Consider the following 18,310-nt stretch of genomic DNA (forward strand, 5'->3'; position numbering starts at 1 on the left):
CTTCAGGCTCCCTTCCTCCTTTACAGCTTGCAACACCTGCTCAGCTGCGGTTTCCTTAATCCCGCATTCCTGTTCCCCCACCCTTCCTCCTTCTGACGCCTCTCCTGGTGTTTCAGGGATCCTCACTGCCTGGATTGGAGATGGAACACATAGTCTTTGGCCCTGACGCTGCTGCCGACACTGTGGTACCCGGGACGCCCCGCTCAGGACCCAGAGTAGGAGGCTGCAGCATCTTCTGCCTGGCCTCCCCAGCTCTGCAAAGAAGCCATTTCTCAAATGGCTGTGATGCGTGTGTGATGTTGTTTATAGCTGAGGACCTGTCCCTCCTCCCCCAAGCTTTTGGCACTCAGCCCTGAATAAGCTTTTAAATCCCCAGTTTTTCTGCAATAACTTATCCCAGGGAGAGGAGAACTTGGACAAGTAGATTCTAGGAAGCATGACCAAGGCTGTCTGACAGTGGCAGGAGAGTGGGGTGCTGGGACTAACCCCTCTGGAACTGAGGCCAGAGATGAGGAGAGGAAACTGAGTGGCTTGGAGGAGAGGAGGTGGAGGAGGGTGGGAACCAGGTGAGGAAGTCAGTGGAGAGAAGTGTTCTGGTGCCTCTCCCACCCTATCCTGGCTATGAACTTCCACGTGGCAGATAGAAAAACTGAATCCCAGACAGCAAGAAACCCTCCCCTAACACCAGGAGCCCGCTGGCGGTGAGGTTAGAACCAGAAACCAGAAATCTTGCCTCCCAGTTCATGTCCGGAGGATAGAAACCTCAGAGCACAAAACCTGGCGAGGGGTTTCAGGAGAGACGGGAGGCCGGGTGGCACTGAGGACAAGAAATCCCCAGGACATCAGGGCCTGACCACCCACCTCTCTGTGTTCTCATGTGGTCTCATTCCAGACCCCATCCAGGCCCATGGGCAAGAGTGATACCCTGTTTGCGTGAGGCAGCTGTGGGTCTGAACCCCAGGCCCACCACTCGCTACCCATATGACCTGGGACTCATTACTGAGCCTTTCTGAGCACCTCGGCTTTTCCCTCTGTGACGGACATTAGCGGAGTGCTGTCTCTGGAGGATCACTGCGATGGATTAATTTAGACCAGCACACAGTGGGCATCTCACCCGTGCCCCCAATGCCTTTGCTGCACACACACCACCCGCCAGTTCTTGGCTCCTTTTCTCTTCAAATATCCAAGATGGAACAAAACTTCAAATGCTTCTGCAATATTTCTTGAAAGCTGGGAGTAGGAAGGGTGGGGAGGGATGGGGTTGGGAAGGAACAGCACACCTCGTCACCCTTCCCAGGGCAGACGGAGCTCCCAGCACAGGGGAGAGAGAAGAGGAGGAGGGCGAAGCCAAGGGGGGGTTCTGCTATCCACTCAGAGCTTTCCTGTCTCCACACAGTAACTTTCCACTGGCCTCGAGCTGGCCACTGCACATGCTGGCTGCACGCTCCCCCAGTGTGGCCTCCTGGTTCCCTCCCCACAGGCGCCCCCCTGGGGGTTGGAAGGCTGACGCACACCCTGCCTGAGATCCCAGCCGCCTGGAAGCTGATAAGCAGCCCTGGCCTCATTACATGGGACCAGCTGGAGGGACTGGCCCTGGCTGTTAGCATCAGCTGGATGGCTTCCAAATTGGAGAGATGCAGAGATAAGTGGGGGGGTGAGGGGGGCACGTAGGGACTCTGGGCTGAGTGAGCGGCCAGTGAAGCTAGAAGAGATGTGGACTCTGCCAACTACGAAGGCCTCAGGAGGCCTGGCTGGGGACAAGCCAGCAAACAGCAGCTGACAGGAAGGGTTTAGGAAATAAGAGGTGCAGAAGGGACTCCCACACAGCCTCGGGTTAGGGCTGGGACAGAGCAGGGACTCCTTCCAGATGGGGCTGGCCTGGCAGCTAGAATGATTGCCTCCTCCCCCAGAACATCCAGCCGGAGGGCCCAAGCGCACCTCACTCAGCCTCAGGCCTGTGGCAGTAGCCTGGTGGGTGGAGAGAAGCGAGTGAGAGGATGTGGATCTCGGTTCTGCAACCCCAAATGCCTCCCAGGTGGACGCAGGTCTGGGTGGATTGGCTCCCCGGCTCCCACTTCCCTGGGAGCCCCAGGACAGGCCCTCACTGAGGAGCAGGGCCCCCTGCTCTCACCTCCTGCCCCAACAGTGCTCTGTCATGACCTGGGAGGGCCGTTCACAGCGAGCAGCAGACAGCACAGGCTTCAAACCCCTAGAACAACCTGCTGGTCCCAGAGCCAAGAGAAGATGGGCAGCCTGGGACAGCCATCCTGCCCACTCACTCCACCTGCCCAGCTACGTCCCCCACCCCCTTTCTTACAAAGTGTCAATGCCTGTCCTGCACGAGAAAGACAGGAGGACACAGACTGGACGCAGGACCCAAGGCCACATGGTTGTGCAGCCCTAGGAGGAATTGTGGTGGGGGGTCAGGGCTCCGCTGGGCTTCCTGGGTCTCACTCCCGCATTTGAAATCCTGCTAGGCTTCTCCCCGCTGTCCCTTAGGCCCTCAAACCCAGAGGAGCCTTCAGCCTTGACCGTCCCAGTTTGGAAGATGTAACGGGGGGAACAGGGCGGCACAGGGATTGACATGGCCTCGGTTCCTCAGGGTCCCCATGGCGTATGTACAAGCGGCAGAGGGCTGGGCTGGGCTGGGGTAGACAGTGGCCTGGCCACAGCCTGGGTTGGCAGCTAGTTTTATATCTGGTCTTGTAGGGGCGCAGGGGAGGGACAGGGAACCAAGAGGGGTGCATTCCCTGGAGGACGGAGGGGTGGGGAGGGCTCCTCATTCCCGGTTAGTGCCAAAAAGCTGCAGGAAGAAGGTGAAGATATAGATGATGTCTAGGTAAATGTTGAGGGCTCCAAAAATATACTCCTCAGGGCTCAGCGAGTGGCGTCGGTTACCCATCAGCAACTGGGTGTCAAGTGCCAGGAACTGGGAGAAGTGAGGAGAGAGAGAGGGGTCAGAGGCCCAGGCAGTGTGACACTGACTATGGCAGCCCTGGTGCCCCCCTCAGCCCCACCCCCAATTTTATTACCCTCACCTGCTGCCTGGCTGCCCAGTGGCCCTCCTGAGACACCTTCTATCCCTAATTCTGTTCAGCAGCTATTTACTGAGCCTCTGCTATGTGCCAGGCACAGGGATACAGCAGAGAACAAGACAGCCAGGGTCCCTGTCCTCACAGAGCTTCGAGTCTAGAGGAATTGTTAGGATGATGAGTATAACAAGGTTCCAGGCAGCGGTGGGGCTGATAACAAGGAGCCTCACCTATGTGAGTGTGTCAGGGAGTTAGGGAAGGCTTCCTGGGGGAGGGGACCTTCAAGCTGAGGCCTAGACTTCTTGGCCATTCCCTCAGGACCCTGCTCTCAGAGGAAGGCGAATGCTTTAGGTACAAGCAGGGCCCAAGCACTTGTGCTGTACTGACATCAGCCCATCAGTGCTATACCGACATCCCCATCCAGTAAGAATCAGATTCTTCCTACAGGAAGTGAGGCCCAGAGACCTTAAATATTAGCCAAAGGTTACACAGCTGGAAGGTGGCAAAGCCAAGATTTGAACCCGAGCAGTCCAGCTCCAGAACCCCAGGTGTAACCATTCTGCCCTGCTACTAACAGCACCTGGGGTTAATGCCTTTCCTCCCAGGAAGCAGGCTCTTCCCCTGGGGACCTGCTTGGCCTAATGGACTAGGACCAGATTCCCTTTGAGACAGCACTGTGCCACCCTGCTGCCCCTGCCAGGTCTGCCCACTATATACAGTGGCTCCTACCCCTCCCCACGTAGCTTTCCTCTGGGCTCCAAGCCTAGGGAGCAGAACCCTTGAGAAGTAGAATATGAAATTTGGCAGGCGTGGTGCGCTTTTCTGGAGAAAGAGGCCAAAATGTCCACCAGAATCTCAAAGGTGATGAAGCACTGATCCACGTAGGATTGGAATTGGGTTTTTGTTTGTTTGTTTGTTTTGTTTTGTTTTGTTTTTTGAGACAGAGTTTCACTCTTGTTGCCCAGGCTGGAGTGCAATGGTGAGATCTTGGCTCACTGCAACCTCCGCCTCCTGGGTTCAAGCGACTCTCCTGCCTCAGCCTCCCGAGGAGCTAGGATTGCCGGCATGCACCACCACACCCAGCTAATTTTGTATTTTTAGTAGAGACGGGGTTTCTCCATGTTGGCCAGGCTGGTCCCGAACTCCCGACCTCAGGTAATCTGCCCGCCTCGGCCTCCCAAAGTGCTGGGATTACAGGCGTGAGCCACCATGCCCGGCCCGGGATTGGAATTCTTTTACATTGATTCACATTCTTGTTAAGTGGGCTCTTCGGTCACTTGTGTATGAAAGGCATGTTCCCTGGGTCCTCTGAAACTCATTCATTATACAATAAATATGTATGGGGCGACAGCTGCATGACAGGGACTTGCTGAGAGTGGAAGAGACAAGAAACACAAAGCCATGCCTGCCTTGGGGAAGCTCACAGCGTCATGGGGGACACTTACAGGTCATTACAAGAAAATCCACGAAATGCACAATTAGGGCTGTGAAGGAAGGAGCTACTGATTGGGCCAGAGGAAGGTGACCCAGGAGAGGTGGCATTTCACCTGAGGCTTAAGTAGGAGTTTGCTAGCTAGGAAGGCCTAGGGAAGCCTGGGAGGCCTGACTGGTGTTGTGTGAAGAGTGGAGAACTGGGCCAGGCAGGAACTATGGGAGAAGTAGACAGAGGAGGAAGGGGTTGGGGCCTGCCCTTGCAGCTTGCATTCTGCTCGGTAGGCAGGGGTCATGCCCAGTTCCCTTTCCTTCACCCGCCATGGACTCCTTGACTCCTAAGACCCAGACTTTAGAGTTGCTATAGATGCAGCCCTGTAGAATCTTAGTTGAATCCCAGCTCCGGTGCAATGCGCCCCCATGCCCAAGAGGCCAGGGCTCCAACAGGGAGCAATTCCAGCATACAGGACATTGAGGCAGGGCCACTCTCAAAGTTGGGGAAGTGGGGGCAATTATGAGCACAGGCTTGAAAGTCAGATCCACTTGGACTGCAGGCTCTGCTCTACCACTCATTAGCTGTAGGACCTGGCTGGGCAGAGCATTTAATCTCTTTGGGCCTGTGAGTCCCTATGTGTAAAAAGGAGATGAGCGTGCCTGCCTCCTGAGGTTGTTGTGAGAATGAGATAATGCATGCAAGGGGCCTGGCACGGTGCCTGACACATGGTAAGCACTTAATGAATGCTTGCTATTATATTAATGTGGTTTTGTTGTTATTATCTGCAGAAGGAGAGGTGCCCTCTTGAGGACGTGCACACACTGCTGATGAGACTCAGGTGTCTCTTGCGTCTCATCAGGGAGGCAGCACTGTTCCTTGGAGAGGTCAGTGGCCTTAACAGAGCGAAAATGGGGAGCCATGGCCAGAGCTGAGAGGAGCCCTGTGCAGGATGTGTCAGGCTCCTGAGCTCAGTGGCACTGAGGAAAGGGCACTCCAGACAGGAACAGGAGTTGAAATGCCTGGGTTTGAGACCCGGCTCCATTGCTCAGTAGCCAAGTCATCCACTTGACCTCAGTGTCCTCGTCTACAAAATGGGATAGTAGCAATGCCCACACCACGGTGTGGTTTTGAGGGTAGATTTATGACAGTGTATGTGGCATCCACTATTTGTATTTTTGAGTATGATTTCTCTCCATTCCGCTCTGCTCCTTCTGTGTTTGATTTGGATTCCCAAGCACATTTTCCTTCTGCAGAGAGAATGAGCAGGCAGAAGGCCCAGTGCAAAGGCTTTGGCCACTTGGCGGTCACAGCTGCCAGCATCAGTTCATAAACTGCTGACCTGGCTGATCCATCAGTAGCTTGCTTGGTTGATTTCTCAGAGCCTGGTCACTCCTGGGTGAGCTAATGAAATTAAGTCTCTTAACTTGGAAGGCTTGGATCTGTCCAGCTCTGGGGGTGGTCCTTCTGAGAAGCACTCATGCAGGAGACCCCCTAAAGCAGCCAGCTGGCTTTTCTCTTGGAGAGAGGAGGAATGAAATGATTTCTGCCCCAGCCCTTGGTCCATGCACACAGATGCTTATCTATGTGGCGTTCTCTGGGATGGCCTGCTTCAAATTTCAACCCCACTGCCCAGTATGACCCATCACTGCCACCTCATGCCTGAGAGTCAACCAAAGTCTTTTCATTCATTTATTCCCAACAATATTTGCTGAGCACCTACTATGTTCCAGAGAACTTGCCCTCATAGAACTGACAGTCTAACGAGGGCAAAAGACATGATCAGAGAGATTCTGCATGGCAGTGCATTCATTTACAGGGGAAGTCATCTGCTGCTATCTCCTTGGAGATGGAAAGCATTGTTAACTAATGTCTTGGTTGAGAGCAGTTATCTTGGTTATAGTTAACATCTTAGTGGGTAGCTAGGATCTTGGCTGAGAGCTAGCAACCGAGTTGACTGCAAACCCCTAAAAGGAGGGCAGGTACTTGAGTTAGTGGCCAGCTGAACAGGAGACTCTGCAGGAGGAGCACTTGGGATGGGGCAGGAGGCCCCCAGGGACAAGGATGCTATTAATTTACATCTGAAGAGTCTTTCCCTAGACCAACACTTGATCTCTCATCTCCCTCTCCCCATTTGCCCTGGGAGGTGGACGTCCTCATGGTCTTACACATGAGGAAAGGACTCTGAGAGCTGAGTGTTTTGCTGATGGCTGCTTCTCAAGTGTCGTCTCCTACACTGGTGGAGATGGGGGAGGAGTGGGCTTGCAGGGAGGGAGGGAGCATGTGCAGAGGGCAAACTTCCCTGCCTCACCTTACCGGCCAGCGCTAAACCTCGCCGGGGCCCCCAGCCACACATTTGGCCTGACCCTGCCGTATCTGGGGCCCAGGCTTATGTCTGTTGTCCTCCCTGAATGTGGCCCCAGAGGTGACACTGAGGGGCTCTGGGCAGTGCATGCCATGGAAAGGCCAGCTCAGAGCCACCCGCAGGCAGGCACTGAATACAAAAAGCTGGGGTTGCAATGTGTTGAATCAGCTTAAACAGTGACACGTGGACTGTGTCTGTCCTGCAGAAATGCCAGTGTGACGGCGCGTGGAGGCAACCCCCAGGCTGTTGTTTGCAGCATTGGTTCTAACAGTGAGATGCTGAAACAACCCAAACTCTACCAACACGGGGGTGGTTAAATAAACTCTGGGCAGCAGTGCTGAGGTGGAAACATCTGTGACAGACGCTACTGTGAGAAAAAAGCAAGTTGCGAAAAATCCATATCGTATGATCCCATAAAACTATACATGTCAGAGGAGCCAACATAGCAAATATCTATGAAATGCACAAAGAAAGGTCTGGAAGGAGAGATAATTCATGGTTCCTGCTGGGGAAAGAAGTGAGGGACACGATCAAAATGACATTTGCTTTTTTCTATATTTAAGATTTTCCAAAAGTGAAATATGTGAATAAATGTATTCACATATTATATAATTAGAAGTTTAAAATAGAAGGGTTAAAATAGCACAAAAGAAGAGTTCATGAACTCTTTCACTCAATTCTCACCATAAGCCTCTGCAGCAGGTGTCTCACTATCAGCTCCATCATTTGCTGAGGACACTGAGGCAGAGACAGTGTAAGTGACTTGCCCATGTCACACAGCCCAGTGACAGCTAGAGGGTGAGCTTGGGCTTTGGGGAGTCTTTGGAGAAGAGACTACCAGCCATATGTCCAGGTGCACCGGCTGGGCTGCAGGGGAGTGTGAGGGGGTGAGGGAGGGAAGAGAGACCATTGAGTGGAGATCTGGGGCCCACTTCTTGCCTGATACCAATAGAAGATATTTCTCTCCATTGACCTGGGTGTCAAACATTTAGATGGCATAGACAACATTTGCACCCCCAGGAGGGCCACCAAAAGAACAGGGTCTGGCAGGCATTCGAATCAGAAAGCCAGGCCCAGGGTGAAAGGTGGGTAGTGTATGAAAGTGCATTAATGACACACGATTATCTATCAACTTTTTAGAAAGTAGGCCAGGTGCAGCGGTTCACGCCAGTAATCCCAGCACTCTGGGAGACCAAGGTGGGCAGATCGCCTGTGGGCAGGAGTTCGAGACTAGCCTGGCCAACATGAGGAAACCCCGTCTCTACTAAAAATACAAAAATTAGCTGGGTGTGGTGGTGGGCACCCGTAATCCCAGCTACTTGGGAGGCTGAGGGAGGAGAATCGCTTGAACTCGGGGAGGTGGAGGTTGCAGTGAGCCAAGATCATGCCACTGCACTCCAGCCTGGGCAACAGAGTGAGACTCCGTCTCAAAAAAAAAAAAAAAAAAGACAGAAAGGAACCGGGAGACAAGGTAGGCTTCAATAGCCTGTCGCAGTAAGTGGAATAAAATATTTTGCATGAAAGAACCATATGTGGTCATACGAGAAAGGGCATGCGTCCAGTATAATACAGTGCTTAAGATCATAGGCTGAGGAGTCCCACAAACCTGGGTTCAAATCTTGGCTCAGACCTTAGGTAACTTACTAACAGGTAAGAGTTACTGATCACTGACCACACACCAGGCACTAAGTGCTTTACATATATGAATGCATCCAAGTCACAGCCACCTATGAGGGAGTTACTGTTCTTGTTCCCATTTTACAGCTAAAGAAACTGAGGTACAAAGACATTATGTAACTTGGTGAGTCCACACAGCTAGAATGTGGCGGAGAAGGGCTTTGAGACTTATAGTGAATGATAACCTTGTCATTTAGATCACCAGATTTTGAAGCCAGGCTAAATCTGGTGATCTAAATGAAAAGGTTATCACTTACCATAAGAGTAAAAGCTGTCATCGATTGAGAATTGCCATGTTCCAAGTGTGAGGAGGCTGTTTTCCCTTCATTTGTTACCCTATTCATCCATTACAACAGTCTGCTGAGACAGGCGGGTGAGCCCTATTTTAAAGACGAGGCCGGTGAGGCAGAGCGGTCAAGTCGTTTTGCCCAAGGTCACAGAATGGTAAGAGGAGCAGCGAGGCCTTGAATGTGACTTGGTGGGGGGCACTGGCCAGCTGCAGAGCCCCCTCCTCACTCCACACACCTACTGGCCCTGCCAGTGCCTCTTCCTGGCTCTGCTCTGAAGAACCAGGTCCTGGATACGGAAGCAGAAGTTCCTTTCTGCCCCCAGGCAGGTGTGGAGCTGCCTCTGCCTCCCCTCCCTCAGTCCGCCACCCCAGGGCTTCTCCACCTCCTCCTGTCAGGTTTGAGCAGAGTGTGGGCTGGGGGATGAGTGCCTCAGGAGTGAGACAGGCAGGCCTCAGGAGGGGCCTGCACATTCTCCCCTGAAGGAGCAATCACTGATCAGTCCGCCCACCTCAGGAGGAACCCACGCCACTTCCAGGTTGTCTGGGTGAGGCGTGGGGAGGGGGTGCGAGGAGGCCTCAGGGTAGGCATTGGGACTGTTTCAGCGGCAGAGGGTGGGTGACCTAACAGAGAAGGTTCTCACTGGCTCCTTCAGCTTCACGTAATGCATTGAGGGAAAAGAGCCTCTAGGCTCTGAATGGAACGAAGATAAGTCTAAAAGTCATGCCTCAGCCTTGGATTTGTGTGGCCATTTTAACTTTTCGAAGTGTTTTCCTAATTGTGAGGAAGGTAGAGCATATATTGCCGTCCCACTAGAAAAGCAGGGTGAGGAGTTGGGGTAGACGGGCGTATTTTTCTTAAATTCCTTGGACACTGTGGGTCTGGCCCAGACTGGTCATGGTGTGTGTATGTGTGCACACGCGTGTGGGTATGTGTGTGCCTGTGTATATACTTGTGTGTGTATGTATGTATATGTGTGCGTATGTGTATATATATGTGTGTGAGTGTGAGTGTGCACGTGTGTGTGTGTACATGTGTGCATGTGTGTGAGTGTATATATATATATAAGTGTATGTGGGTATATGTGTGTGTGTATGTGTGCATGTGAGTGTATGCATGTGCATGTGTGTATGTGTGTGTGTGTATATGTGTATGTGTGCATGTGTGTATATGTGTATGTGCATGTGTGTATGTGTATATGTGTATATCTACGTGCATGTGAGTGAATGTGTGTGCATGTGTATATGTGCATGTGTGCATGTGTATGAGTGTATGTGCATGTGTGTATATGTGTGTGTGTGCATGTGAGCACGTGTGTGCATGTGTATATGTATATGTGTGCATGAGTGTGTATATGTGTATGTATGTTCATGTGTATATATGTGCATATGTGCATATGTGTGTATGTGTGCATGTGAGTGCATATGTGCGCATGTGTATGTGTGCATGTGTATGTGTGTATGTGTGCATGTGAGTGCATATGTGTGCATGTGTGTATATGTGTATGCTTGTGTATATGTGTGCATGTGAGTGTGTACGAGTGTATGTGCATGCGTATATATGTGCGTATGTGTGCATATGTGTACATACGAATGTGTGTGTGCATGTTTGTATGTATGCGTGTTTGTGTGTATATGTGTGCATGAGTGTGCATGTGTATATGTGTGCAGGTGAGTGTATGTGTGTATATGTGTATGTGCATGTGTGTGTATATGTGCATGTATGTATGTGTGCATGTGAGTGTATGTGTGTGCATGTGTGTGTATAGGTGAGTGTATGTGCATGTGTGTATAGGTGCGTGTATTTGTGTGCATGTGTGTGCATGTATATGTGTATGTCTGTGTGCATGAGTGCATGTGTATGTGTATATGTATGTGTGTATATGTGTGTATGTGCATGTGTATATGTGTATATGTATGTGTGCGCATGTGTGCATGTATGTACGCGTGTGTATGTACATGTTTGCATGTGCGTATATGCGCGTGTATATGTGTGCAAGTGTGTGTATGAGTGTATGTGCATGTGTGTATATGTGTGCATGAGTGTATGTATGTATATGTGTGCATGTGAGTGTATGTGTGTACGTGCATGTGTCTGTGCACATGTGTGTGAATGTGTGTGTATGTGCATATGTGTGTGCATGAGTGCATGTGTATATGTGTATGTGTATATGTGTGCATGTGTGTATGTATGTGCATGTGTGCAAGTGTGTCTGTGCATGTGTGTATGTGCATGTGTGCATATGTGTGCATGTGACTATGTGTATATGCGAATGTGTGTGTATGTGTGCATATATGTGAATGTGTATATGTGCATGTGTATGTGTGTCTATGTGTGCATGTGAGTGTATGTGCATGCATGCGTGTCTGTGTGCCAGTGAGCACATGTGCGTGTGTATATGTGCATGTGTATGTCTGTTTGCCTGTGAGTGCATGTGTGTGTGCATGTGTATGTGCATGTATGTATATGTGCATGTGTATGTGTGTATGTGCATGTGCGTATATGTGTATGTGTGTATAAGTATCCATGTGACTGTGTATGTGCATGTGGGTAGATGTGTGTATATGAGTGTGTATGTATGTGTGCATGTGGGTATGTGCGTGTGTATATGTGAGTTTATGTGAGAATGTGTATGTCCATGTGTGTATATGCGTGAATGTGAGTGTGTGTGTCTCTCTCTGGAAGTGCTGTCTTGGCTTCAGCGCATGCTCAGCTTCAGCAGCAGGTGCCTCAGGCAGTTCCCTGTCAGCTCTGAGGTCTCAGCCCTGCTTTCCTTCCAGAGACTGAGGACAGATAGCTCTATGTCTCTCCATAGTGGTCAACATCAGAACTGGAGGTCCAGCACCCCTACTGAGCATCTTCCTATCCCAGCTCTGTTCATCCAAATGCCATTAGGCTTGCAGCATCCAGTACTGACCATGCACAGTCTCCTTGCCCCCACCCACCCCAGCTCTGGGACACTGCAGTGACCTCCTAAATGGTCTCCCAGCCTCTGGTCTGTCCACTCAGCTTCTCACTAATCTTCCTTAAAGCACGACAACTGTGATGTTTCTTAGCAACTGTCAGTGGTTCCCAAGGTCCTCAAATCGGCCAGGCTGGGCAGGGAGTGAAGAGGTCTATTCCCACTGGGCCCATCACCTAATTTCTAATGTCCTATGCCTCAACCTTCCCGAGGACTCTGGGACTTGGGCTCTCGATTTAGGGGGCTCAGAGACCTTAGCTTCCCCAAGGAAGGACCAACTCTGAGATGCGGCAACCTGTCTCAAGTCCCGTGGGCCCTGGAGTCTCAGCTGTGGCTAGAAGCCAGCTGTAGGCATGTGACCCCACCTCATTCCCTGCCCCATCACGCCAGCCCGGCCTGACCCTCATGCTCCCTGTGTGACTTTCCATGAGTTTCTACAGAAAAGCACCCAAAGAGAGGGCACTAGGGGGAATGGGAGGATTCGGCCACTCTGAGTTCAGGGCTGTTCAGCTGGCTCACCCACTTCTACTGGCATATTTGGGTTCTGGCATCCAGTAAGGGGTCTGGGGTAGGGGTGAGGCCAAAAACCCAAGGCTCCCTGAGAATGTACTAAGGCTGACATGGGTGAGGCCTAGGAGGGTCCTGTTCCTCAAAGCTGGACCAGAGCCCTGAGAAACCTTGCCTCCCATCCCCTCAGGTGCTGCCCCCTCCACTGGGCGGCCCTGCCCTCAAAGATGGCAGAATCTCAAGGGAGGTGCTGATGTTTCTGGGAGAGAAACTGGATTCTCGAAGCTGGATTCTCACAGCACTTCCAAAGCTCAGGTTGGTGGTAGTTGAGGGGCGGGTCTCCCTCGGGGTCTGGGGCCTCCTCCTCCACTTCTTTTCACCCCACTCTCGCACAGTCTCCTCAAGGCGGCACACGTGGCAGGGACGCCTGCATGCAGTGTGTAGTGTGCAGCTCTGCTCGGCTATAGGGCTGGGAGTGGCCCCCACTGTGCTGAGAATTCCCCAAAGGGTATGGTGGGAGATGGCAGGATGGGCAGATGAGAGACTAGGGGGTGCTGGGTGCTGGTTATGGGACACACTGGAGCTAGGGGACCACAGAGTCTGCAGGCCTGAGGGTCAGGACGAGGTCAGCATGTTCCTGAGTTCGAGTTAATGGGAGGGTAAAGGGATTTAGTTATGGGGCTGGGCCTCTGAGGGCCTTCATCTACCTGAAACTGAGAGGAGGGAAAGGGAATGAGTCTCAAAGCCCCTCTCATCAACATTCCCCTGCCCCATGGGCCCCAGGGGAGCTGCAGATGAACATGGGCAGGGGATGGAGCCAGGGGAACTGGCCCTGTGCTCTCCATTGTTGTTTCTATAACCTGCAGGATGATCCCGACCAGGGACCTTTGAAGTGTTGATCTCCTAATAAGATAATTGGCACTGCAGTTCCCCCTCTCCTGTGACTCACAGAAGACTGATGGGCAGTGCTGAATTCAACCACACAGCCTGTGGGTTCTCTGCCTTGCTCTGATTGTACCTCTGTGGGCCTGGCCCTGGCCCCTGCCACACCTCTTGGGGATCCGTTCATGCCACAAACATCTCCTGGGCACGTACTATGTACCAGTCCCTGTTCTGGGCATGGGGGCTGCAGTGATGAACAGGCCAGACTACAATCCCTGCCCTTAAGGAACTTAGATTCTGCTGGAGGGAGACAGACAATGAGCAATACATCAAGAAAAACAGACAGTGTGTCAGAATGAGATGCACTACAGAGAGAGGGAAATAGAGTAGGGAGGAAGAGGGAGGGACAGAGCTGCACACACTTGAAGGATGGGAGAGAGGACTATGAGCAGTCCCTAAGAACAGACAGAGGCAGGTGCAGAGGCCCTGGGTTTGGAGAGAGCCTGCCATGATCACGCAGCACGAAGCCAGTGTGGCTACAGCAGAGGAGAGTGGGGAGGTCAGAGAGGGCCTGCAGGCTGTGGGAAGCGATTGCGGGATGCTCAACAGAGGAACAAGGGTACCTAACACTCCAGCTGCTGTGCCCCGCATAGACACAGGGCATAGCGGCAGCCTGCAGGAGGCCATGGCAACAATCAACCCAGGCTGGAGGCTACGGGGGCTGGGACAGGGAGTAGCCATGAGGGTAGAGATAAGTTGTCAGATTCTGGATAGGCGTAGGGGCCACAGCATTGATCTGGGGTGTGATGTGGGGGATGAGGAGAGGGGAGGAGTGGAAGGTGTCACCAAAGCATTTGTTCTGAGTTACAGAAAGATGGGGAAGGCTTTGGGAAAAGCAGGCATCCCGGGGAAGGGGCAGGAGCTTGGTTTTATACATGTGAAGTCCGAGGTGCCTATGAGCCTTCCTCATGCAGACCCTCATTAGGCAACCGGAAATTCTAGTCTGGAATTCAAGAGAGAGAGATCCAGGCTAGAGATGTAAATGTTAGAGTAATCATCATAAAATATCGCATTCAAAGCTTTGAGGCTGCCTGAGGCCCTAAGGGAGCAGGGTAGAAAGAGAAGAGTTGGCCCTTTGCAGGATCAAGAGGGCTGTAGAAAAGCCTGGGCGGTTGGTGGCCTGGACACCAAGGGACGAAGATGCTTTGGGGAGGGTGGTGGAGGGAAGGAACGGTTGTATCCAATATTTCTGGGAGTCCATCAATATTAGGACTGAGTTTGGGTCCCTGGATTTAGCTACACGGAGGTCCCTGAAACCTGGATGAGAGTGTGTTTAAGAGGATCAAGAGAGAATGGTCGGGCACCGTGGTTCACGCCTGTTATCCCAGCACTTTGGGAGGCTGAGGACAGTGGATCACGAGGTCAGGAGATCAAGACCATCCTGGCTAACACGGTGAAACCCCGTCTCTACTAAAAATACAAAAAATTAGCTGGGCGTGGTGGTGGGTGCCTGTAGTCCCAGTTACTCGGGAGGCTGAGGCAGGAGAATAGCATGAACCCGGGAGGTAGAGCTTGCAGTGAGCTGAGATCACGCCGCTGCACTCCAGCCTGGGCGACAGAGCAAGACTCCGTTAAAAAAAAAAAAAAAAAAAAAAGACTCTGTGCCAGCCCCTTAACACCTAGGGCTTCAGATGTGGAAAGTGAGTCTTACAGCACCAGGGCTGCCTGCCCCAACTCCCTGGCCAGACTGTGGTGGAGATGCAGGGAGGTAACAGGTGTGAAAGTGCTTTGTAAAACATAAAGGGTAGAGCAGAGGGTGGGGACTATTGCTATTATTTTAATAGCACTAGGGCTTATCAAACAAATTTAAGGGATTACTATTCACCCAGCCTTACTTGCATGCATGGCTCCCTCGGGTGGTTCACACACTCACTGTGACCTGATCCACGGGAAGCCAAGTAAACTCCCTGGCCGGCCCCCATGGGTGCTCCCTGCCTCCAACATCACCAGCCTGTCTGCCCTGGCTTGACCCCTCTTCTGTCCCCTGCAAATGCCTCCCTCTAGGGCCTCCAGGTGCTGTTGCCCAGACTAGCTCTCCCGAATGTGGCCCTCCTCTTTCTCTCCTAATCCAATTCCCCACCACATCCTTTGAAATCTTTCTTTAGGAAGTATTGCCTGGAGGGAAGAGCATGGTGCGGGGTCTGAGAAAAGTTAGTCTCTTCAGGTGACCAGGCTCCCAGTTTGCCCAGGATTTAAGGGCTCCTCAAGAAGTGGGGCTTTCAGTGCTGAAACTGGGGAAGTCCTAGGTAGCCTGGAATAAGCTGACACTTTAGTCTTGATCAAGGCCACATCGACCCATTATCTTGCCGGGAAACCACGGACAAATAATTCCATTTCTCTGGAGTTCAGTTTTCTCATCTGTAAGAAGAGGGCTGGGAGTTTCACTAGACCCCAGCCCTTCAGTTCCAAGCCTGGAGGTCATTTATTCATTCTACAATACTGGCTGAGTGCTACTCTGCACCATGCACTGCACTCTCCCTGCTAACCAGGCATCTGGGCAGCCACGCTGCACATCACACACAGTATGTGCTCTATAAAGACCTGTGGAAAGGACACATGAATGAACCTGCCACACACCCACACTCAGGCTTGATCCCTATCCAAATCCCCCAAAACCCCTGCTCACTGCTCTCTCCCCATCCCGTCCCCCATTTCAGCGCCCCCAGCCTGTCACCCACAAGCCTCCGGAATCTGGACTAAGCTGCAACTCTGGCCACTTGTATTGAGCTGAACGTTCCAGCTAGGGAGGGGAGAGTCTGGTCACTGCTTCCATTGTAAATAAATGTTGACCTTGAATGCCTTCCCAAGAGGATGTCACCAGTACAAGCTTGCCCACCTGGGTGGGTCCTGGAACACGATCACATTCGGGTGCGTGGAGCCCACCTGAGCAGAAGGCAAGTGTTGGGCAGCTCCAGGCAGGCGTCTGTCCCTGGTCATCTCATCTCCTGGGCATCTGCTTCCAGCCACTCCCCACTTAGCCTCAGACCCCAAGGGGGACTCACACCAGACTGTCCAGGTTCCCAGATTGGCCCCGTCACTTCCTAGGATGCTGTGAGACCTTGGGCATGTTATTTGATATCTCTGAGCTTCAGTTTCCCCATCTTAACTAATTTATTTATTTATTTATTTTGAGACGGAGTCTTGCTCTCTCACCCAGGCTGGAGTGCAGTGGTGCGATCTCAGCTCACTGCAAGCTCTGCCTCCTGGGTTCACGCCATTCTCCTGCCCCAGCCTCCTGAGTAGCTGGGACTACAGGCACCCGCCACCATGCCTGGTTACTTTTTTTGTATTTTTAGTAGAGACGGGGTTTCACTGTGTTAGCCAGGATGGTCTCGATCTCCTGACCTTGTGATCCACCCTCCTCAGCCTCCCAAAGTGCAGGGATTACAGGCGTGAGCCACCATGACCAGCCTCCCCATCTTAATTTATTAACAGTAGAACCTATCTTATAGACTTAAGACGACGATTAAATGCATATGGAGAGCTGGCTGGGGGGAAGCAAGTGTTCAATAAATATTAGCTGTTACTGTTATCCCAACCAGAATCATCATCATCAACATTTTCAGTTTCGTGAGAAGAGCAAAGAACATGCTCAATCTAACAGTGTCTCTCTCTCAGGGTGCTTAGAATCCCCCTAGCTCCAAGAAGTCTTCCCCAGTTGCCCCTAGGAGGGTAACTACTAACTTGGTCCACATGGCCAGGATGCACCCACTCTCCCACCCCCGCAAGCACTGCTGCCCCTCCCCTGAAGGAAGGGGTGCCTCTTCCCAGTTCTGCCTTTGTCTACAGCTTCCAACCTGCTGTTACAATCTTCCCTCCTGCCCAGGTCAGCTGGTCTGTCCTGGAAACTAGGTTGAATTCCCCGAACAAACAAACAAACGCAGCGCTGGACCTAGCCCTACCCACAGGTGCTCCCAAGGATCCAGGGAGGAGGGCCGTGGGGAAGATGGGAGCAGAAGGGGACTGGGGTGATGGTCAGGATGCTGGGAAGGCGGCTGCCAAGGAGCCAGACCACACTCACCAATGTAAACACACCCGCTCCCAGTGCTGCATAGACTGCGTGGAGCCAGGGCACCTGCGGCAGAGGAAAAACGGACTTAGGGATGACAAGAAGGGGCAGCAGTCAGAGGGGCAGGGAGGAGGGCTCAGTCTAGAGAATGGAGGCCATGGGGTAGCCCCGCCCAGCGCTCCCTCAGGAGCCCCAGGACTGACAGTGGACCCTGATTCTCTGGGTGCCCAGGGTGGGTGAAGTGCGGCATGGGATAAGAGTGATCCTGGTGGGAACGGTGGGAGAAGTCCCCGCCAGCCTGGTCCTTCTTCCCGCAGCACACAGCCCCCGGCTCAGGGCTGATGAAGATGACTTTCGGTGGGCCCTGTCCTCCCTCTGGCCTGGGACTGCTTGAGGCTGCTCCCACCTCCCAGGGTGCGTTCATCCCTGTCCAGCATAGGATCTGTCTGTTCTTGTGTCAGGGCGCTCCTGGGCTGTGCCTTGGAGGCAAAGAACTCAGGAAGAAGGGGACAAAGACTTGACCTCAGAGGTGTGTGGGGGGGGCATCTGGAGTCTCTGCCAGCTGTGATGGTGGGCTTGCCTGCACAGGCTGGAACAGCACCTCCCTACCCTCTGCCCCCTGAGTCTCCCTCCAGGTCTGGAGCAGCCAACTGTGGGGAAAACTCTGCTGGAGGCACCACACTAGGGCCCTCCATGGGGCCCTCCTCCAGAAGACTCGGAAACAAAGGCATCCCATCAACCAGACCAGGATCAATAAAGGGTTCTTTGAAGTTCTGTGGCCCCTTCCTGTAACACTCCTCCCCATCCTAGACACACAGAGGGCCCCCAGGCCAGCTCTGGCCCCTCCCTTCGTCAACAGGATCCTGGGAAGAGCCAAGGAAATGCCAGCACCAATCCTGACATCCTGGAATGGACGCCAAGTGCCCAGAGGCTGGGGTTGGGCAGGATGGAGGTGGGGAGGGGGAAGTGAGGACTACTGCTCACAGCCCTGCTAGAAAAGGGCAGTGGGGGACCATGCACCATGTGTGGCTATAGGGGTGAGGGGTATAAGCACTGGGCCCCTAGCAGCAGTCCAACAGCTCATCTCTTGGGTTCCCAGGATTCAG

At 52.6% G+C, this 18,310-nt stretch overlaps 1 protein-coding gene across 2 annotated transcripts in view; it reads right to left on the reverse strand.

The window, feature by feature from the left end:
• Positions 1-2,674: 2,674 nt before the first annotated feature.
• The window catches only part of FAIM2 (Fas apoptotic inhibitory molecule 2), a 31,340-nt gene continuing 15,704 nt past the window's right edge, over positions 2,675-18,310 (reverse strand). For both annotated transcript variants that reach the window (XM_025402792.1, XM_025402793.1), the window contains 2 exons: positions 17,217-17,270; positions 2,675-2,929 (listed from right to left, as the gene is read on the reverse strand). In XM_025402792.1, the coding sequence (XP_025258577.1) occupies positions 2,780-2,929; positions 17,217-17,270 (204 nt within the window). In that variant the 3' untranslated portion in view covers positions 2,675-2,779. The remainder of the gene's footprint in view (positions 2,930-17,216; positions 17,271-18,310) is intronic.

This window comes from Theropithecus gelada, chromosome 11 (genome assembly GCF_003255815.1).
Source record: "Theropithecus gelada isolate Dixy chromosome 11, Tgel_1.0, whole genome shotgun sequence".
NCBI lineage: Eukaryota > Metazoa > Chordata > Mammalia > Primates > Cercopithecidae > Theropithecus > Theropithecus gelada.